This window comes from Lagenorhynchus albirostris, chromosome 12 (genome assembly GCF_949774975.1).
Source record: "Lagenorhynchus albirostris chromosome 12, mLagAlb1.1, whole genome shotgun sequence".
Lineage (NCBI taxonomy): Eukaryota > Metazoa > Chordata > Mammalia > Artiodactyla > Delphinidae > Lagenorhynchus > Lagenorhynchus albirostris.
The window spans coordinates 57,818,975-57,841,576 of NC_083106.1; the positions used below are offsets into that span (position 1 = coordinate 57,818,975).

Sequence of the window (22,602 nt, forward strand, 5' to 3'; positions counted from 1 at the left end):
ATAAAAATGTGCAGCTTAATTAATTAACACAGGGCATAAAAAAGAATAATGCCATTTGCAGTAACATGGACAGACCTACAGATTATCACACCAAGTGAACTAAACCAGACAGAGAAAGACAAGTATCATATGATATCGCTTATATGTGAAATCTAAAAAAAAATGATACAAATGAACTTATTTACAAAACAGAAATAGACTCACAGACATAGAAAACAAATTTACGATTATCAAACGGGAAGAGGGATAAATTAGGAGTTTGGGATTAAAATACACACACTACTATATATAAAATAGATAACCAACAAGGACCCACTGTATAGCACAGGGAACTAAATTCAATATCTTGTAATAACCTATAATGGAAGAGAATGTAAAAAAAGAACACATGTATATAAGTATATATATATATATTTTTAAAACTGAATCACTTTGCTGTACACCTGAAACTAACACAACATTGTAAATCACTGTAAAAATTAAAAAAAAAAAACCCACAAAGCACAGACCTTTGTAACCATTACTTTGATCAAGAAAGAATGAAGCCAGCACCCCAGTCCTTGCTGCCTCCTTCCCGATGCCCCCCACCCCGCCACGTAGGTACTCACTGTCTTGTCTAAAAGCCTTTTAAAGTGGGTGTCTACTTGTTTTCTGTGGGGCTGGCTGAGAGAAAGCAGAAGCATGGCCTTGGGGGCTGGGGGATCTGTGGGCAGCTGCAGTTTGGTGGGATGGTGGCATGGCAAGCTATCTGCGTTTGTCACTGTTTCTCCCTCAGGCCCTAAGTCCAGGCATGGACTAGAGTCTGTTGTAATATCTGCCATGCAGACTGCTCTTTGGAAAAGCTGCAATGATTCAGTCCTCCAGAGTGTGCTAAATTCCCAACCCCTCACTGGAACTTGACTCTGTGGACCTGCTATATATCTAACGCACAGTAGTAACTTGTTTCCACGCAATTGCAGGACCTTAGCTTATTGCCAGTGGGTGGACAATCTCAATGAGACCCGGAAGATGCTCTCTCTTAGTGGTGGCGGTCCCTTCAGTAACCTGCTGAGGTGGGTCGTGTGCCACATAACGAAAGGAATCGTGAAACGCGAGATGCACGGCCACGGCATTGGCCGCTTCTCAGAGGAAGAGATTTACATGCTGATGGAGAAGGACATGCGGTCTTTAGCAGGGCTTCTGGGTAACGTACCATGTCTTCTATTCTATATTTTCTATCCTTACTTTTTGCATGATTAGTAAAGCACTGTTAGTTTACTGACTTAAAGTTTTATTTTTGTTCGTTTCTTTGCTTCCACATGTAGGTTGCAGTCGCACCATTTAATCAAGTCCCCTAATTTTCAGGAGCACATGTCTCTCTCTTTTTTTTTTTTTTTTTTTTGTGGTACGCGGGCCTCTCACTGTTGTGGCCTCTCCCATTGTGCAGCAGAGGCTCCGGACGCGCAGGCTCAGCGGCCATGGCTCATGGGCCCAGCCGCTCTGCGGCATGTGGGATCCTCCTGGACCGGGGCACGAAGCCGTGTCCCCTGCATCGGCAGGCGGACTCTCAACCACTGCGCCACCAGGGAAGCCCACTTGTCTCTCTTTTTAATCACTAGAGCATGACTGTTTCTAGTGTGGCGTGGCCTCGTGTAAAGAGAACGTGGAACATGGTGTAGCATTACTAACTGGCTGTAAGTGATGCTGGCATTTCTGAATGTGTCGTGAGCCAAGGGGGATTTTGAGCAAGGAAGCTCTTCTATTTATAAACAGGTCAGGGTAAAAGGCTGTTTATAAACAGTCTGCTCAGAAGATGCGACTGGGTACTGCCAACATCAAGCTAAGAGAGATGCTGACCCAGCCCGAGTTCACGAGTTCACGTGCAACATTTGACATTTTCTCACCTCTTTCATTTCCCTTTGTAATCCGAATCCTCCTCTTATTAGCATGTGTTAACTCTTCCGATTTTGTATTTACTGCACCCAGTGGGTTTAGCTTGTTGGGAAGCCTCTCAGAGAGAAGCACAGAGCAGCCTCTGTTCGTGGGTGGGTGAGGGTGCTTAGCCGAGTGACACTCCCTTGCTCACCTGGTCTGCTGGAGGTGGCTGGGCTGATGTGACTTTGTACTGGACAGAGTTTGCGTCTCAGCTCTGACAGGTCACAAGCAGATCATTCGAATTCAGGAGCTTCAGTGTGTGGAATGACGGCCTCTCCTGGGAAGAACTAACGTATACGGAGCCAAGGTCATAGGACCTAGTCTTTCGGGGCTGCTGGTTTTGTCTGGGGACAGTGGGTTTTCACTGACCCCCTCTCAGTACCCTCATTATCCATTCTGGAGCACACTGGGCACTTCACCTCCTCCAGGAAGTGGGGTTTGGGATTTGTTTTGTTGAAACCTACCTGGTGCCGAGGAACGGGGGGCTGTGCTGGGTGTAACGACCCCTGTGCAGGGTGGCCCACTCTCATGGGCTTCTTCATGCTCTTCGCTCCACTTCCTGGACCTGGAGTCCTCCCCTGAACATGGCCTGCAGGGGGAGAGCCCAACAGGGCATCCAGCTCTTGGCCAGCCTTGTCATGTGGGGGGTTTGACGCCGCTGGGCTCCTGCTCAAAATAGACACTCAGGAGCCCTGCCTGGCTTGGAGGTTGATGCTGTCTGGACCTCCTGGTGCTTTGCCTCCCTGAGCCCAAGTGGGCCTGCCTGATGTAGGTATGAATGGAATTTGCCTCGAGTTTGCCTCGTTCCTTTGGAAATTTAGTATCAGACTCTCGGCCTCACACAGAGCAGGTGCACAGAGGGCCCTTTCCTCCTAGCAGCGGCTCTATCTGCTCCTGGCTTCCTTCCCAACTCACGCTGTTGGGAGCCCCAGAAAGCCAGGAGTGGAGACCCTGAAGTGATGACAGCTCATCTCTAACAACAGTGTTCGTTCCTTAACTAGAGTGGGGTGATCGTCTCCCTTCTATAGAGCATTTTTGGTTGGGAGAACCTGGGGGCAGGGTGATAGCAATAATAACGATAACGCCAGTGTCCCTCTGGTATTTAAAGACTCAGAAGAATGCTTCCACCCCAGTGATGGTGAGATGGGAGACAAGTGAATCACTGATAGCTAGGCTGTCAGTGGCAAGTATTCACGACAGCATCCCAAGTCCAGGTGATTTTCTAGGGTGAGAAACTGAGTGGGTTACTTGCAAAGCTGGATTTTACTAGAGTTATATTCTGTACGGGGGCCCAGGGAGCAGTCTAGCTTTGAGCTCTATCACAGGAGAAGCACTTTTTCTGCATTTGGGGAGGGAGAGGCTCTGGGGCTGAACATCATAGTTTTTCTTACTAAATGAGGCAGAAAGCAGCTATTTCTCCCTTCACCCAGGGTTATAGTTACTTTTTTTTTTGCGGTACGCGGGCCTCTCACTGCTGTGGCCTCTCCCGTTGCGGAGCACAGGCTCCGGACGCGCAGGCTCAGCGGTCATGGCTCACAGGCCCAGCCACTCCGCGGCATGTGGGATCCTCCCGGACCGGGGCACGAACCCGTGTGCCCTGCATCGGCAGGCGGACTCTCAACCACTGCGCCACCAGGGAAGCCCTGTATAGCTTACTTTTAATGTCCAGCTGCCTAAGAGACTCAAAATGCAAAATGACTTTGTATTGAATTATTTCAAGATTTGGGGAAATTGTCCAGGGATGTATTTGACTCATTAGGATAAATTAGTTATTGCTGTTTCAGTTCAACTGACTTCAGTGATTTGACACCTTCTATGTGCCAGGAGCTGGGAGATTGATTACAAAGATGAGTTAGAGCTTGTTCCCACTCTCAAGTGCCTATAGTCGAGTGGGAGGGATGAACCTATAAGCCAGGAGCAGGCAAATTACAGCCCATAGCTGGTGACCTATTGTTGTTGTTGTTTTGTTTTTTTAAATGGCCTGTGAGCTAAGAATCATTTTTACATTATTACAATGTAAGGAAAAAATCCAACAGAGATCAAATGTGGCCTGGGTAGTATCTACAGTTTTTACGATCTGACCCTCCATTGAAGAAGTGGTTACCACGCACAAGTGCACGAGTCGGGCTGCGGTAGGGCCCGTGATAGAGGTCTGTGCTCCCAGGGGCAAAGAGGCAGGAGGACCGTGCAGGGCTCTAGGAGAGGTGGCAGCAACTGTGTTGGCTCAAGAAAGTAAACAGTTGTCCCCATGCAGAAAATAAGGAAGGGTCTCCCAGGCAAATCACGAGAAAAGGAGTCCTGGGTGAGGGGCATTTTGGGATCATGGTTGAAATGAAGATCAAAAGGTAGTTGGGGCCATATTATAAAGGGTAATAATTATCATGCTCAGAGATGTATACTTTATCATACAGGAAACACGGAGGTGGGAGAGCCTGACAGCATAGCTGGACAACATGAAAAAATGATATCTTCATGTCGGAAAGGAGGAGTCAGAATTATTATTTACTGAAATTAAGAGATTAAGTAGCTAAAATAATGGAGAATCAACTAAAGTTATAACAGCTAATGGGAGTGTCCAGTAAGTCTGCAAAGGTTACAAGCATGCAGACATCTATAGTTTTCTTGAGTATGCCAAATAAGCAATTAGAAAATATAATTAAAAAAATCCATTCACAATGGCAATAAAAATTTCAAATATTAGAAATAGAATTTGTCAGAAATATTTAGTATCTAGAGAAATAAAAATAAACAATCCTAATAAGAGAGAGAAGGATTTTTAGAAAATGGAGGGTGTACCTTGATTGATTGATTGATTGACTCATTCGAGAGTGATGACCCGAGAGCCAGAGGCAAACCCCAGCTTCCTCACTAACTAGCTCTGAGACCCTGGGCACATTTCTTAACTTCTCTAGGCCTCAGTTTCCTTATGTTTGAAATGGGGACAATCACCACGAGAAGAAAAGTAATACATGTAAAGTGCTCAGAACGGTGCGTGGCATGTTGGAAGCAATTAAACAGCAAGCAAGTTAAAGTACAAGGAGAAGAGGAAATTCAGGAAGGAGAGGTTCAAGGTGCTGTGAGAGCTGATAAGGGGGTCGCCTAGTGGTCAGTGCCAGTCCCTGTTTAGTTCTGCGTAGTCCCCTGACCCCTCTTTTACTTTTTAAAATAAATTTATTTATTTATTTATTTATGGCTGAGTTGGGTCTTTGTTGCTGCGTGTGGGCTTTCTCTAGTTGTGGTGAGCGTGGGCTACTCTTCCTTGCGGTGTGCAGGCTTCTCATTGCGGTGGCTTCTCTTGATTCGGAGCACGGGCTCTAGGTGCATGGGCTTCAGTAGTTGTAGCATGTGGGCTCAGTAGTTGTGGCTCACGGGCTCTAGAGCGCAGGCTCAGTAGTTGTGGCCCATGGGCTTAGTTGCTCCGCAGCATGTGGGATCTTCCTGGACCAGGGCTTGAACCCATGTCCCCTGCATTGGCAGGCAGATTCTTAACCACTGCGCCACCAGGGAAGCCCGACCCCTCTGTTGAAAGCAGAGATACCCTCCACGTAGTAGGTGCTTGATTGTCACCTCAGGCAAGAAGGGCACACGTTGTCTATTTCCATCCTCCGCCCCAAAGGGTAAGAGTCTGAAGAGAATGAAAGATGTAAAAATTAAAAACAAATGTTAGGTTTTGGGAAGCAGTGTGGGTGGAGGCAGGCAGCCTTGTGGCCGCACAGGAGGGAGTTCTGGAGTCAGATCCCTGGGCTCAGACCTTGGGCTCCACCACTTGCCAGCTGTGCAACTTCACATGAATAACTTGTTTTTTTCACCTGTAAAATGGGGGTCGGAAGCTAGAGAGTGTGAGGACTAAAGGTGCTAATTTATGCAATATACCTACTACAGTGTCTGGCACATAATAAATGCCAAATAAGTATTAGCTATGACCATTATCACTTTTACAGATTTTGTATGTAATACAAGTTCACTAGGAACATTGTTTTCTGGGGAAAAAAATGTTTGTGAAGAAAATCTTTTTTCTGATTTTTAAATTTATTAGTTAATTATAGAAATTTGAGGGACTTCCCTGGTGGTGCAGTGGTTAAGAATCTGCCTGCCAGTGCAGGGGACACAGGTTCAAGCCCTGGTCCAGGAAGATCCCACATGCCGCAGAGCAACGAAGTCCGTGTGCCACAACTACTGAGCCTGCACTCTAGAGCCCACGAGCCACAACTACTGAAGCCCACGTGATACAACTACTGAAGCCCGCGTGCCTAGAACCTGTGCTCCACAAGAGAAGCCACCGCAGTGAGAAGCCCGCACACCGCAATGAAGAGGAGCCCATGTTCACGGCAACTAGAGAAAGCCCGCGCGTAGCAATGAAGACCCAACGCAGCCAAAAATAAATAAATAAATAATAAATTTTTAACAAAAAAGTTTTTAAAAATATCAGAAAAGTATTTAAAAAAAAGAAATTTGGTAAGGTTCAGAAAAGCATAGAGAAGGAAGATTAAGTCCTTAATCTTATAATGTACTGCTAACCACAGTTACCATTTTGGTGTGTATCTTTCCAATATTTTTATGCATAATTTTGAATCTTATATATGATTACCTGTATTATATATGTGTGTGTATTTGTGTACACACACATATATAATCTTCCAACCTGTCTTTTCCCTGTTTAATATATTGCACATATTTTCCTCTATTATTAAGTATTCTATACCATGCAATTCCGTGTGACTGGTATCACATTTGATGCCATAAAAGCTGACTAAGATTCATCAGTAAAACTCTGTTTTGCGCTCTGCCTCGCTCATATTTCTGTCCTATTATTAATCCTGAGTCTACAGGTATGCACATGAAGTGGAAGGAAAATAAGACAGCATGAACATAAGAAATACGTAGCTGTATCCCTCATTAGCATAGAGATCCCCAGCTGTGGCCATTAGAGGTGAGATTAAAGTAAGAATAGAGGATGGAATCTGGTATAAAGAAACAGCACCCCTTTGGCTGATGAGGAAACCGAGGCACAGGAAGGTTGAGTGACTTGTCCACAGCTGCGCCAGTCGTAGAAAGTGGAGGCAGGAATCAAATCCAGGCTGTCTGACTCTAGTCCCCTGCTATTTCCTGGCCCAACAGCTACCCTGCAGTTCCTTGGGAGCTGAGACTTAAAGTGGAGTGTGTGTTATGTTATGTCAGGATGACTCCTTTAGAGCATTGTCTGAAGTTGCCAGAACTTTAACTGGCAAGTTAAAATGTCATCTCCAAGGTACAAGCTGTTTTATGATGCTGATCTTGGAGGCTGGGAGCAGAACAAACTATGGAGTCTCATCATTGATGTCTATTTCCTGGGCTTTGTGAGTTGAAGTCACCCCCATCCTGAGGAGGCTGGCTCCCAACAGAGATGTGTTAAAACTCCAGGCTGAAGTGTACAAGTACTTGAGGAGAAAAGGTCTCTTTTTTAGGAGCTGTTATTGAAAGAGTCAAGTAATAAGGTGGAATTTGTAAATGAAAGTGAGAAAAACAAGCTGATTCCCAGCCAATTATACTTGATTAATATAAAGTGAAATGCACTTTCCCCTCCTGGCCTGAAGCCTTTTGTTGAGTCATGAAAATGGCTTGGGGAGTCTTTACTTTTCAGAGTCTTTGTTGCCATTGGGTTGGCACATGTCAAAGAGCCAAATCTGGGCTTCCCTGGTGGCGCAGTGGTTGAGAGTCCGCCTGCTGATGCAGGGGGCGTGGGTTCATGCCCCTGTCCGGGAGGATCCCGCGTGCCGCGGAGCGGCTGGGCCCGTGAGCCATGGCCGCTGGACCTGCGCGTCCGGAACCTGTGCTCCGTGGAGGGAGAGGCCACAGCGGTGAGAGGCTGCGTACTGCAAAAAAAAAAAAAAAAAAAAGAGCCAAATCTATTGGTTATTTTAATAAACACCAATGTGTGATCTTGGCTATCTATTAAAGAGGAAAGGGATGCAAAGTAGTGCTTCCTTTCAAAGGCAGCAAAGTGAGTCACTTGCCACATGTGCTTCATGTCACCCTTTTCAGTGTGTATAGTTACAATGTGGTATAATTTTTCAGAATGATTGTATTTTGCTATTGAACTGAAAAATAAAATCATTTAAAATTTATTTATTTGTTTATTTTTCAGGTTGTAAATAATTTCATTTTTTTTTTTTTTTTTTTTTTTTTTTTTTTTTTTTTTTTGTTTTGTTTTGTTTTGCGGTACGCGGGCCTCTCACTGTTGTGGGGCCTCTCACTGTTGTGGCCTCTCTCGTTGCGGAGCACAGGCTCCGGACGCGCAGGCCCAGCGGCCATGGCTCACGGGCCCAGCCGCTCCGCGGCATGTGGGATCTTCCGGGACCGGGGCACGAACCCGTGTCCCCTGCATCGGCAGGCGGACTCTCAACCACTGCGCCACCAGGGAAGCCCATAATTTCATTTTTTAAATGCATAGATATTCAACTGATCACTTAGTTCTTTAGTTAAATAATATATAGAAGATTAAAACTGGCTTTGTGATTAGTAATAGAAAATCTCTAGCCCATTTTTAATCAGAAATGCCTTTGGGGTTCCATCCCTCCAGACTGAAAAACCTTGCTATGGAGCAGAAGTGGTGATGTGGTATATTAACTTTGTATCCTGCAACTTTACCGAATTCACTGGTGAACTCTAGTAGTTTTCTGGTGGCATCTTTAGGATTTTCCATGTATAATATCATGTCATCTGCAGACAGTGACAGTTTTACTTCTTCCTTTCCAATTTGGATTTCTTTTATTTCTTTTTCTTCTCTGATTGCTGTGGCTAGGACTTCCAATGCTTTGTTGAATATAAGTGGTAAGAGTGGTTATCCTTGCCTTGTTCCTGATCTTAGGGGAAATGCTTTCAGCTTTTCACTGTTGAGTATGATGTTAGAAGTGGGTTTGTCACATATGGACTTTATTATAAGAGAGCTGGTTTCAGAGAGCTGGGACTCCAGAGCAGGAAGCCGGGCTCGATAAGAAATAGATTAGGGGTCTTGTAGCTGCAGCACGGGAGCTGCTATCTTTGGGGAGTGTGGCTTAGTTTGTTGCCAAACTTTTTCTGCATTAAAAAAAAAAATTATCTATTTACTTTTGGCTGTGTTGGGTCTTCGTTGCTGCACGCGGGCTTTCTCTAGTTGCAGCGAGTGGGGGCTACTCTTCATTGCAGTGCACGGGCTTCTCATTGCGGTGGCTTCTCTTGTTGTGGAGCACGGGCTCTAGGCACGCAGGCTTCAGTAGTTGTGGCATGCGGGCTCAGTAGTTGTGGCTCGCGGGCCCTAGAGTGCAGGCTCAGTAGTTGCGGCACACGGGCTTATTAGTTGCTCCACAGTATGTAGGATCTTCTGGGACTGGGGCTTGAACCCGTGTCCCCTGCATTGGCAGGGATTCTTAACCACTGTGCCACCAGGGAAGTCATTTTTCTGCAGTTTTATGCTCCATGTCTTGTGGTTCTCAAGCTTCTCCTAGTCACAACGTAAGATTGCAGTATGATGCTTTTGGAAAGCAGCTTTTGTCAGGTGGACCGGAACTAAGGGTTATTAAGGAAAGTTGAGGTGGCAGCTCCTTGTGTGTGGGCGTTGGGGGTGGGTTGAGGCTGGATCTGAATTTCTTCTCTTGTCTCTAACTCACCCTCGGGCTCAGGCTGGGGAAACAGGCCGCAGGACGGGGGTGTCGGTGGTATTGATAGTTCAGACTATTACAAAGGGGTCTTAAAGAAGCTGTCCATTTACCTGATTGTGACGAAGCAGCACAGAGGACTGAACTCTAATGTTTGTTTGCTTTTGACTGGACTTTTATAGACCCTGCATGGTGACATAGCACTTACGTCATGGGAAAAGCAAATGAATAATTGGCAGCTAGAGTTGATTTGGGAGACATAATCATATGGGGGAGAATAATAAAGGTACAGTTTCAGTTATGAGGCTCAGCTGGGCACTGTTGGTGGGCAATAAATAACTGCTGGATGAATGAAGGAAAGAATGAATGAATGTCAGGACACGTTTAGCAGGTAGCCAATGTGGCAGTCCAGGATCTGTGGATCTGAGAGTACTTTCTGAGTAAAAAATTGAAATTTGTGAGTGCTTTTAAGAGCATTCATTGTTTGAGCCCAGAAATAGTGCTGGGCTCTCTAGGTGGAAACTGCAATTTCCTATCAAAGAATGTTCTTTTCAGCCATGGCCAGAGACCTTAGGAGGGAGAGTATACTTGTAATAATTAGAATGCAGACTGAAAGATAATGCCTTTGACTTAGGACTGTATGAGTCTGACTGTATGGGCACACATGCATTCAGCTCTTTGAGAGGGGCTGTGAGCCAGGGACAGCCCTGGCTACTAGAACTGCCACCTGAGGGAGATCTTGTAATATTTATAATAGCAACACTCGTGAGAAGTGCCACCCTGGAGAAGTACCAGGTGCAATGAGGGCATTTTTGGCAGGGGAAACTGATATGGTCAAGACTACTTTGAGGGGATGACATTTAAGCTGGGCTCTGAAGATAAACGGGGGTTAGGCAGGCATGTGTGTGGGGAAGAGGAATTGGATGCGGCAGGGAGGAGATGAGCATGGAACGTGGAAGGAACTTCGCCCGTGAAGGCTCTGAGTAGAAGAGCAGCTGGGAGCCTTCAAGGAATGAAAAGATGGCCAGTGTATCTGGAAACTGTGTGAGAGCAGAGGTGTGGCATGAGGTGGAGGTAGGCAGGGGCTAGATCATACAGGCCTTCCACGTCACGTAAAGAACGCAGGCTTTGTTCGAAGAGCAGTGAAAGCCATAGGAGGTTGAAAGTAGGGAAGAGGCGGGACCTTATTTATGTGTAACCCGCTGGAGGGGCCGAGGTTGGGTTCGGGGCCCAGTGAGGATGCTGGTGCAGTCCAGGAAAGGTAAGATGGCGTTTGGACTACGACCATGGCCATAGAGTTGGGCATAAAATTTAGTGATTTTAAATGTGTGTGTGGGGGTGGGAGGTGGTGATGGAGAGGGCAGGGGTGAGGAATAACCAAGTTCTCAACACGAAAATTGAGTAATAAGCAAAGTAGCCATTCCCAGAGCTGGGGATCACTGGAGAGAAGGGGGCAATCACGAATTTCAGTTGTGGATATGCCGAGTTTGAGATCCTGGGAGACAGGTGCATGAGTGGAGAGGAAGTATATGAAAATGGCAGCCTTTTGAATCAGTGGAGAAAAGATAAATTAATTCAGTGAAGTGGTGTTGGGACAGCTGGCTAACCATCTGGAACAACATAAGTACAATCCAGACTTTGTCATATACCTGAATAAATTCCAAATGGATTAAGCACTTCAGTGTAAAAAATAAAACTGTAAAGATGCCAGGATAAAATACGGGAAACATTTATATAATGTTAACTTGGGAATATTTTTCTAATAATGTCACCAAAGGGAGAAACTATAAAAAGAAAGGTTGGATTGGTGGATTACGTGAGAAAAAGAAAGCAAACATCACCATAAATAAAGTTAAAATTGAAATGGTAAGTTGGAAAATGTTTGTGACATGTGACAAAGCAATATTACTGAACTTGTGAAGAACTTCTGCAAGTCAGTAAGAAAAGTGAGTGCCTGAAAGGGAAAATTGGGCAAAAGACATAAAAAGGTAATTTGCAAAAATAATACAAATAATAAACACATGAAAAGTGTTCAATTTCTTTAGTAATCAAAGCAGTGCAAGTTAAAAAACCAGGCACCACTCTGTCAATCAAACTGGCAAAGTTTTTTTTTTTTTTTTTTAATAGTGTGAAGTAGCTGCAGGGGTGTGGAAGAGGCACTAACCTCTGTTGGTAGGAATAAAAACGAATACTTCGGGCTTCCCTGGTGGCACAGTGGTTGAGAGTCCGCCTGCCGATGCAGGGGACACGGGTTCGTGCCCCGGTCCGGGAAGATCCCACATGCCGCAGAGCGGCTAGGCCCGTGAGCCATGGCCGCTGAGCCTGCGCGTCCGGAGCCTGTGCTCCGCAACGGAAGAGGCCACAACAGTGAGAGGCCCGCGTACCGCAAAAAAAACAAAAAACAAAAAACTAATACTTTCTGAAGTTGAGTTTCACAGTTTCGAAAGTCATAAAATTGTACATATTTATCAATACAGCCGGCTGTCTTTATCCACCTGGGTTCCGCATCTGCAATTCAACCAAGCGTGGCTCCTGTACTATGTTTAGGATCCGAGATTGGCTGAATCTGTAGATGCGGAACCTGCGGATATGGAGCGTCGAACAATGGACTTGAGCATCCGCGGATTTTGATATCTGCGGGAGTCCTGGAACCGATACCCCGAGGTACGACTATTTACTAAATAATTAAGCCTGTTGGGGTTTTTCCTAAGAAAAATATGACAAAGATTTTTATCTATAAAGAAGATTATAATACTGAAACATTGAAATCTTATGGTTATTAATAGTATGGATTTTTTTTTTTTTTTTTTTTTTGTCCAGAGTGCTCGGTTTTTGTTTGAGATGGTAACAGGAAACTTAAGTTACTAGGCACTCACAACTCTCTCTTTCCCCACCCTCCTCTGCCCCCCTTATATTGTCAACTTTCCCTTCTTTTAGGGCAGCTCAAGGTTTAACCATGGCAGAGCACATAAAAATTGGTATATCCTTAGGTGCCCACTTATGGATCGTTTGTGAGTAATTTGCATTTTTCTCTAGAAAGAGTGATGCATTTCATCAGTTCTCTTTGGTCACAGGCATACCCAAAGAAATTATTATTACTGCCAAGGGTGCTCTATAGAGCTGAGCAGAAAGCTGTAATGTCAGGAGACTGAGGTTTGTGGTTTGTAAGAGAGCTCAGGACATTTAAAAGTTTTTTTAAGGATACGAAGTTAAGTGACAGCAAGGATAAAGTCTTAACACTCAACTCATAATTTGCTTCTATATAGAATGTTGAATTGAAATCTAAACTAGGTGAGAAGGTCAAAAGAGAGCATTTCAGTATTTTTTAACAACTAAAGACTAACAAGCAAACTATTTGAACATTATTTTTGTATCAGTTATGCACCGGGTGCTATGCTAGACTCTTGGGAAACAAAGACGAATAAAAATGGTGTTTACTTTTAGGAAGCTTATAATATAGCAGAGCTCACGTTTCTAGGCTCAAACAATATCCTTGTATGTGAAGAATTTCCCATGTGATCTTGGAACTCTGATTGTAATCTTTCAGAAATGAGGAGGCCAGGAAAAATGTCAGAAGATGGAGATAGGAAATCATCCCTGTTTCCGAAAGGGGATGGAGAAAGTAGATTCTCATAATTAAATAAAACACTAGAATGAATTATTGAATAGATGGCTGGTTTTCTTGAAGGACTATTATTGGCTCATTGTGAATAAATCATACCAAAAAGGACTGTAGTCATCCCTCGGTATCCACTGGGAATTGGTTCCAGGACCTGCCGCTGATACCAAAATGCTCAGATGCTCAAGTCCCATAGTTGGCCCTTTGTATCTGCGGGTTCCACGTCATTGAATTCAACCAACCTCGGGTCACGTATGTATATAGTGTATTTATTGAAAAAAATCCGCGTATAAGTGGACCTGCAGCAGTTAAAACTCAGTGTTGTTCAAGGATCAACTGTACTGTGTTTTCGTGACTTGCTGGTCCTACTAACTGGATAGACGATCCCTTGATTTCTTCAAATCACTGGAGACTCTCTCTCTCTCATGATATGCTTGTGCAAGATGGCTGGTTTTTACAGGGGGCTTCGTGGGTGCATATGGTGTCACCAAGGTTTCTTGAGAGGTCTGGTTGGGGGGTGGGGAGAGCGAGCCCTTGATGGATGGATCTTTCCACCCTTTCTTCACCTAGAGCAGCTCCTCTGTTATCTGTTTATGTATTGGGAATCTCTTTCATTTTGTTTGATAGAGAACTTCTCCTACCAAAGAAAAAAGTTTGAAAGCCCCTGGATTAATTGGTGGTGGGTGCATGCTTGGTTGAGTATCTGTAACCTCCACAGTACGCATTAATGGACTGATATCACCTGAATCTCCAGGGACACTGCTCTTGACTTTTCTCAAAGACCTGTTGACAACTTCAAAGACAAGCTTAATGGTTTTTGAATGACTCCACGTGGAAGGATAGCTAAAAATTGGACAGAAAAATCGGGAATCAAAGCTGTCAACCTTAAGAAGAAGAAACCTAATAGGAATAAATGTCAAATTCTGTACTTAGGTCCCCAAATTGAATTGCACAGGGTGGGGAGAGGCATATGAAAAAAGATTTAAGGATTTTAGTTGACTTCGATCTCAGTATGTCACCAGCCTGATGGGCTTCCAGAGGTGCTAATAAAAACCTAGCCTGTTTAAACAAAGCATAATGTCTCGGCTTAAAAGTTGTTTCCGGGGCTTCCCTGGTGGCGCAGTGGTTGAGAGTCCACCTGCTGATGCAGGGGACGTGGGTTCGTGCCCCGGTCTGGGAGGATCCCACGTGCCGCGGAGCAGCTGGGCCCGTGAGCCATGGCCACTGAGGCTGTGCTCCGCAATGGGAGAGGCCACAGCAGTTAGAGGCCCGCGTACTGCAAAAAAAAAAAAAAAAGTTGTTTCCTCAAGGAAGCCTTTCTGGAACTTTCTCCCAGAGTGTGTCAGGCAAACCTGTTCCATGCTCCCAGGCCCCTGGTACTTTCTTCCCCAGAGCACTTCCTGTACCTTCTCTGCATGGTAGGCTTGACTGTCTCCTCAGCTGGACTGGGCACCAGGCCTGGTGGGTTGGTTTCTGCCTCTAGGGCCTGAACAAACGCCTGGCACACGTTAGGCTTTCAGCAAGTGTTTGTTGAACAAAGGATGCAATTGTCAGTTCTGGGAGCCATCTTTTAAATGGAATGTGGCCAAACTAGGGTGTATTCAGAGAAGGGTAGTTAAGAAGGTGGTTAGTCTCAAAAAATTTTCCTATGAGGAATTTGAATATACTGGGCATGGATAATGTGGAAAAGTGCAGATATAAGGGTCATAAACTAGCTTTTTTCAAGTGTTGAAAGTGGGTAGTGACTTAGGCATTGTTGCAGGTGATGGGCGTGTTTGGGCAGAGGAAAGGAGGACAGAGGGGGACTGGGGTGTGTATGAGGTTAAATAACAGATTGCAACTCAGGGTAAGACAGCACTGTAGAGCAGACCCATCTAAAGTTGGGAGGGCTTGTCTTATGATGTGGTTGGAGCTGCCGTTTTTTGGAGTCACCCCCTGAGGGTGAGAACCACTATCAGAATAGCTGAGGAGTCTTTTTACAGGCAATAAGATGTTTAAGTAGAAATGGTCTCTGGGGGTCCTTTCATTTCTGATGATTTGGTGATTTTATATTCATTCTCTGGAGAGAAGAGCAGAGACAGTTTTCCAAGTTATAAAACATATAAAATATGTTTGTCATTTACTGTAGGGCGGGTGTGGGTGCTGGAAGGAGGACAGGTGGGTAAAGAGCCATGGAAGGGGCCACATGAGGGAACTGTCTTGGTTAGGGTGACCCTGGGTGGGTCTGTCTTCATGGTTCTTAGCCCAGTCCTTCCTTCTTTCCGTGTCACAAACCTATTACGCAGACTGCAGGGTTTTTTTGTGTGTGTGGATAAATTTTAGACACTGTTTTTAACAGCATCCTGAAGATGTTGTAGTCTTACAGCACCCCTGAGAGATAGTTATTTCACAGAAGGGAAAGCCAAATGAGGGTCAGAGAGATGAGGGAACCGGTCTCGGGCTGTGCAGCTAATGACAACGCGTTTCTTTTGCTGCAGGACAACTTCTGTATATTTGCATTGGTGGTTTGTTAAAATCACCTGCAAGAATAGTAATAATTTGGCCTGGAAACCATAAATTCTATTTTTACCTGTATTGATTGGGTCCCCGTGAGTGCTTAAGCTTTTTACAACTTCATATCGGAATCCGATGCTAACTGAAGTGAACTGATCTACTCTGAAAGATCCTTACATATTATTCAGTAACTCTAAATTGCTTGCAGTTGCTAATGGAGAGGACCATTAGATCAGATGCTCAGAGAGCAGCAGCTCTTCTCTTCAGGCATCGCATCCATTCCAGACTTCCAGAAAGAGGGAGCAATGGAGGCCTGGGGGCCTGGCCATCTTAAAGAACCAGGGATTGGGGGGGGTCAAGCCCTGCTCATCCTAAAGTGTTTGCAGGACTTCCCTGGTGGTCCAGTAGTTATGGCTCCGCGCTTCCATTGCAGGGGGCACAGGTTCCATCCCTGGTCTGGGAGCTAAGATCCCACATGCCCTGCGGTGCAGCCAAAAATAAATAAATAAATAAAGTGTTTGCATCGTTATGGGGAAGAGGCAGTTGTGGCTCATTTCTTTTCCAGGTTCACTGTTGCTATCTCAGTTGGTAAAAATATGTTGATTATTCACGAAAACAAAAAGAAGTTACTTTTAGCAGATTAAAATGAAATGCTAATCAGTGCTGAGTTCTTGGAAATCTTTGTGGCTTATTTAGCAACACAAATTGGTTGATGTAATTCTGACAGAAGCAGTCTGTTTTTTGCTTTATCCTGGGGGTGTTCCAGCTGTTTCTTCCCTGAGAAAAGTGACTTTGTGTTTAAATTTTCAGGGTTCCAATTCCTGAATGATTAAAATAAAAGAAAAAAGAGGAAAAAGATTCACAAGATAGTGCCATGTAGACAATAGATTCTTAAATCTTATGTAAGTATGTATTTGTTAGGGATGAGCACAGAATGAGAAGGCTCAGTGCTTTTCCTGGGTCACCAGATATGGAAACCCTCCGCATTTGTGTCGTGGGATTGGGGAACTTTCCCTTTCCACTCCTCTCTAGTTCTTGTGGCTGGACTAACACACAAGACAGATTAACAGGAGAAAAAGAAATTTTCATTTGCGAACATGCAGGTCTCATAGAAATGGTACCTAAGAAGTGGCCAAGGAAGGGAGCTTTTATATTTTTTAGACAAAGAAACAATATGCGAGAAATTGACAGGACAAAGAAACTTGGGTTTTGGGTGCTCAATTAGTGAAGAATCTAAGCAGGGTTTGGGCTTGGGGTAGTCAATTAAAGACATAATGAGGTTTGTTTATACAGGCTTCTCAGCCCTGAATTCCCTGTCTCCGAGTGGTAAGGGTGTCCTTCTACTTCCAGAGGCAAGGAGTGCACCTTCCACATGGGAGATTGGTCTCCTGTTTTCAGGAAGACAGAGAGGAGGGTCAGAGTGTCCATCTTGCATTGGCCATTTCTTAAGTGACTTTAATTCAAAATAATCAATATGCCACTGTGACATATTTTGAGTGGCCTGCCCTGAGTCCCAACAGTGTTCTTTTGGGCTGATTTGACTGAATTTGACAAAATTCATTGACTAGACTGCCTAACTCGGGAGGAATTATAATTAAATGGTGACTTGATGTATCCTAGTACAGTAAGTCAGTTGCTTGGTCCTTGGTGAACCAATCAACATATCTTAGCCCACCTCACTCCCACACTTCAGCATTGATGCCTCCAGACCTCAGGCTTCTTCCTTCTTCCCCTTCCCCCCACCCTATTATTTCATTTGCTCCTTCCCAAATTTACTTCCCTCCCACTCAGCCTAGCCTGAGATCCGTCAGGGAAGCTGCTATCTCCCCAGTGTCCTCCATCCCTCAGCCCAGCCCTCGTGGTCTGCATCCGGCAGTGCTCCGGGCAGCTGGGAGGCCTCCCTCTCCTCGCTGCACTCAGTTCCATCCCCTCCATCCCTTCCCCTCAAGTTATCTCTTCCCTCTTTCAACCCTTCTTTCTTTTTTTTTTAATAATATGTTTTATTTTTAATTTTTTTTACAGCTTTATTGGAGTATAATTGCTTTACAGTGGTGTGTTAGTTTCTGCTTTATAACAAAGTGAATCAGTTATACATATACATATGTTCCCATATGTCTTCCCTCTTGCGTCTCCCTCCCTCCCACCCTCCCTATCCCACCCTTCCAGGCGGTCACAAAGCACCGATCTGATCTCCCTCAACCCTTATTTCTTTACAGCCTCCTTCTACTTACCATATAAGTCTTCCCTGTCTAAAAAAGATACCACTCCATACCTCATTATTTTGTAATAACCTATAAGGGAAAAGAATCTGAAAAAGAATATATATAACTGAATCACTTTGCTGTACACCTGAAACTAACACAACATTGTAAGTCAATTATACTTCAATTTAAAAAAAGTTAAAAAAAATACCACTCCACTTCTGTCCTGTCTCTTGCCTTCCCTTCACACAGAAGTTTTTTATGAAATGAATCAGTAATCATTCTCTTCACTTATCTCCCATTTACATCATGAACCACTGTATCCTGACCCCTGGCCCCCAACCCACCTGTCTGCAGAGCGCTCTTGAAAGGGTAAATAACACCCTGCCTTTTTGCCAGATCTTATTAAAGCCAGATCTTATTGCCTGCCTGCTTAAAAGACGTATTTTTCTTTTGGCCTTTTAGTTATTAATTATTATTATTTTTCAAGAGCCAAGTTTTTTTATTTGTTCATTTTTTTTTTTTTTTTTGCGGTACGCGGGCCTCTCACTGTTGTGGCCTCTCCCGTTGCGGAGCACAGGCTCCGGATGCGCAGGCTCAGCGGCCATGGCTCACGGGCCCAGCCGCTCCGCGGCATGTGGGATACTCCCGGACCGGGGCACGAACCCACGTCCCCTGCATCGGCAGGCGGACTCTCAACCACTGCGCCACCAGGGAAGCCCTATTCGTTCATTTCTTGCATTTGAAGTAGTTCTCAGTGACATCCTCGGCCTGACTGAGACTCTTTGCCTTAGTCCTTGGCCACCACGCAACTGCAGCAACCACTTTACGGAGCTTCCTTCGCTTGTCGGTTTTACAGAGGCCCCCTCATTCCCCTAGTTTCTTGTTGTCATCAACTTGAATTAGGCTGATTTGCTGTTCAGCAAAAACAGCCTCCACCGGCTTGACCCACACAAGCTCATCACACGAAGATGGACGCGAGCACGCAACGATGGGCTTGGCGCTGGTCTAAGGCTTTGGCAGCTTCCCGAATTCCGCGTGCGAGGCCATCGGTGGGTGAGGGTGGTCTTCGGTACCTCCTGTAAAGTGTTCTTAATGTCTGTTACGCCTTCCAGCAGCAAATCAATGCCTTCCTCAGCCATGGCTGTGGGTTACAGGTGGAGCTGAAACTGGAATACACCCGCCAGCTTGGTGGCAGCAGGGAAAGAGAAACTTTTCTTTATTTTAGTTTTTAATTTTGGATTTTTAGAAGTAGGAAACTTTTACCTGAAGGAGAGGCTTTGAGGAGTCTCTTCCCTGCTGTAAGGCTGATGGAAATGACATTTCTTGGGTGTGTTGAAGTACAGAGGATTCAGGCTTCCTCTTCCCCCGGAGGCTTCATCCTCCATTTCAACTCTACAGATTTCTGGGCATGAGATGAGGAGGCATTAGTCTCCTGCTGTTTCAGGTGTCGCCGGATTGTTGGCTGGGGTGTGTGTGTGTGTGTGACCTTCTAACACATGCAGGTGCATACTTTTCATGTATTAAGTCATTTACTACTCACAGTGATCCTGTCCGTGGGGAAACTTAGGCACAAAGAGGAAACTTGTCTGGGAACACCCAGCTATCATGGATTTGAACGGAGGTAGTCTAGGAGAAGCCAGAAATCATTGCCGAACACTTTTTAGCCTTTATCTTCCTCATTGGCTCTCTCTGACCCTTTTTCCCTGCTCCCCTTTTTAGGTTCCTTAAATGTTGATTGGTCTCAGAAGTCAAGCCCCCCACCCTCTATTCATCTCCTGAATCCAGCTGTTTTCTGTATCTTCACTTAGACGTCCCACAACCACGTGAGATTCAGCACATCCCCAAACAGAAAACCCCTCACCCTCCCACCGAACCAGCATCCCCTCCTGTGGCCTCTCTCTGTGAATGGCACTGTCCTCCATTCAGTTATTCAAGTTGGGTGCCAAAAGTCCTTCTAGATTGCTCCTTCTCTGTTGTCTTCCACCTGGCTTTCAAAGCCCTAGACTGCCTGGGCCCTGCCTTCTTTCCAGTCTCATTTCTTAACCCTCACCCCTTGCCCACTGTGTGCCAACCATCCTTGTCTTCTCTCCGCTTCACAAACACAAGCTTATGCTGACCCTGGGGCACTTGTCTTAGCTGTTTCCCTTGCCTGGAATTCCCAGTCTCCAGATCTGTGCATCGGTAGATCCTTCTCGACATTCATGTCTCTGGGTAAATTTCAGCTCCACAGAGAGGCCTTCCCTGACCACCCAGTCTAACACAGCTGTCAGTCACCCTCTATCACATCACCTTACTTTAATTCTCTACATTGCACTTATCACTGGCTGATGCTTTCTTATTTATTGATTGATTTGTTTATCATCTCTCCATGGGATGTAAACTCCGTGAGAGCAGTGACCTTGTCTGTTCTGTTAGTCCCAGGATCCCAGTACCCAGAGCTGTGTCTTGCATATAGTCAAAATAATATTGATAAGAGCTGACATTTGTGAGCATTTCCAGTGTGCTTAGGCAGATAGTAGTACAATATATAATACCCTCATGTGGTAATATGTACTTTCATAATAATATACGGTGTGTATATTAATTATATAACATACAATATAATACATATATATTACACATATGATATATGTATACTATGTAATATAAAATACCTACTATATACAATATATATCATATGTACATTATATGTGTGTGTGTATGTATATCCTCATGGTAATATAATAACAATACCTATCCTCATATGGTTTGGTGAGAATTAAATGAGGCAGTATTAGTAACATCTTATTATGATTATGATTGTCATTAGTATTATTATGCCTGGTTTGTAAATGAGCAAACTGCGGTACATAGTGGTTAACTACCTTCACAAGATCGCGTGGCTGAGACGTGGTGGGGTCAGGCTTGGACCCAGGAGTCTGGCTGTAGAGCCAGATGCTCAGTAAGCTCGCTGGGACCTCACCGAACACCTTAACCCCTTAGCTCCTTTCAGCCCCACAGCCATAGGAGGGGCGCCCAATGTCTGTTGCCTGGATTTTGCCACAGATTCTTAGCTGATGTCCCAACCTCCAGGTCTGCTTTTGAATTCTACTAGCGTGGTCAATCTAAAATGTAAATCAGAACTGTTAGGCTCCCAGATCTCTTAGACTAAAATCCAAACTCCTTTTCTTCATAAGCTGAATTCTCTTCACATCTCTGCCCGTATTTCCTACTTCTTCCCCATGTGCACCTTTATTCCTAATGCACCAAATTACCCTTGGGTCCCTGAACACACTGTGCTGTTCTGCAGCTTCCTGCAAAACAGAGGCTGTTTCCTTTGCCTTGCTTAATTTGACAGATTCTCAAAGCTTGTTTCTACTAGAAACTTTCTTAGTGTTGTTCTCCCTAACCTCCTCCAACCCCATGGGGCTGCCTACATTGGGTGTTCTCTTCTCTCCTGTTTCACTTTGTGCACAGTTCGGTCATGGAAGTACTATATTGTACTCTTCTGGGCTCCTGCTATGCTCCCCTACCCCCCAACCTCCAGCCTTCCCTCAACCTTTCCTGTGGACGTTATCATTTTGACTGGCTTCCCTCCACCCCTGGCACCTAAGAGAAGGCCTGGTAAATATTAGGCACTCAGTAACTATTTGCTGAATGAATACTAACTTCCTAAAGGAATTTGAGGCAATCCTATATAAGACAGAGCATTATAATATATTCAACATTAATACAAACATTTCAGAAACCAACTAGAAAAAAATTATGTTCTTGGAATGAGTTTATTCCTGGAATTGGGCACAATTTAACTTTGAGGTTTTTGGCTACCAAGATAAAAAGGGAGGTGTGTGGGGGCAGTTTCATCTTCATTTTCTAGGGAAAGGAAAAGGTTCTTCCACTGAGACAAGCTTTTTCGTGGTCCTGAATTCTAGGAAGAGATTCTTCCACGGAAAGGAGATTGGATTTCCTTAAGGACAGTATTTTTGAATGTAAACATTTGTAAAAAATTTTTCTTAATAAAAGCTCAAGGTTTAACGTTGAATTGCAGCTCCAAAGGCATTTGTTTGGGGTCCTACTTTAATACAGTGCCTGTATTTTTTTTTTTTTTTTGGCGGTATGCGGGCCTCTCACTGCTCCGGACACGCAGGCCCAGCGGCCATGGCTCACGGGCCCAGCTGCTCCGCGGCATGTGGGATCTTCCTGAACCGGGGCACGAACCCGCATCCCCTGAATCGGCAGGCGGACTCTCAACCACTGCGCTACCTGGAAAGCCCAACAGTGCCTGTATTTTTTATTTGGATATATTTATTATAGGGGTGGAGCTTAGAGAGCCTAGAGATTTTGATAACTTACCCAACAACCATAGCCCAGGCACCTCTTATCAATAGATCCACTTTCCAATGTAAGTTATTTTTTGGGAGGGGAAGTGTGTGGGTTTAGGGCAAGCTTTGGCAAGTCCTGAATCAGCTATTTTACAGTTGGGTCTTTGGTGACTACCAGGGGTTTAGCTTTTCCATGTTGTTCATTGAAGAGATTTCTTGCATTAGACACCAGGTGGTCGGTCCACCTTTGGAGGATCTCTCGTCAGAACTTAAGGGCCTGCACAACTACTGAGCCCGTGTGCCACAACTACTGAAGCCTGCGTGCTTAGAGCCCGTGCTCCGCAACAAGAGAAGCCACCGCAGTGAGGAGCCCATGCACCACAACAAAGAGTAGCCCCTGCTCGCCACAACTAGAGAAAGCCCGCATGCAGCAACGAAGACCCAACACAGCCAAAAAA

At 44.8% G+C, this 22,602-nt stretch overlaps 1 protein-coding gene and 1 pseudogene across 8 annotated transcripts in view; one reads left to right on the plus strand and one right to left on the minus strand.

Moving 5' to 3' along the window:
* The window catches only part of FAXC (failed axon connections homolog, metaxin like GST domain containing), a 75,874-nt gene that overhangs the window by 31,622 nt on the left and 21,650 nt on the right, over positions 1–22,602 (plus strand). For 6 of the 8 annotated variants that reach the window (XM_060167714.1, XM_060167716.1, XM_060167720.1 and 3 more), the window contains one exon: positions 960–1,183. The exons of 1 other annotated variant lie outside the window; for it this stretch is intronic. In XM_060167714.1, coding sequence (XP_060023697.1) covers positions 960–1,183 — 224 coding nt within the window. Of the gene's footprint in view, positions 1–959; positions 1,184–13,900; positions 14,225–22,602 lie in introns of those variants that run through there. One more of the 8 variants, XM_060167718.1, reaches the window with a different exon arrangement.
* Positions 18,570–18,982, minus strand: LOC132530657 (small ribosomal subunit protein eS12-like; annotated as a pseudogene).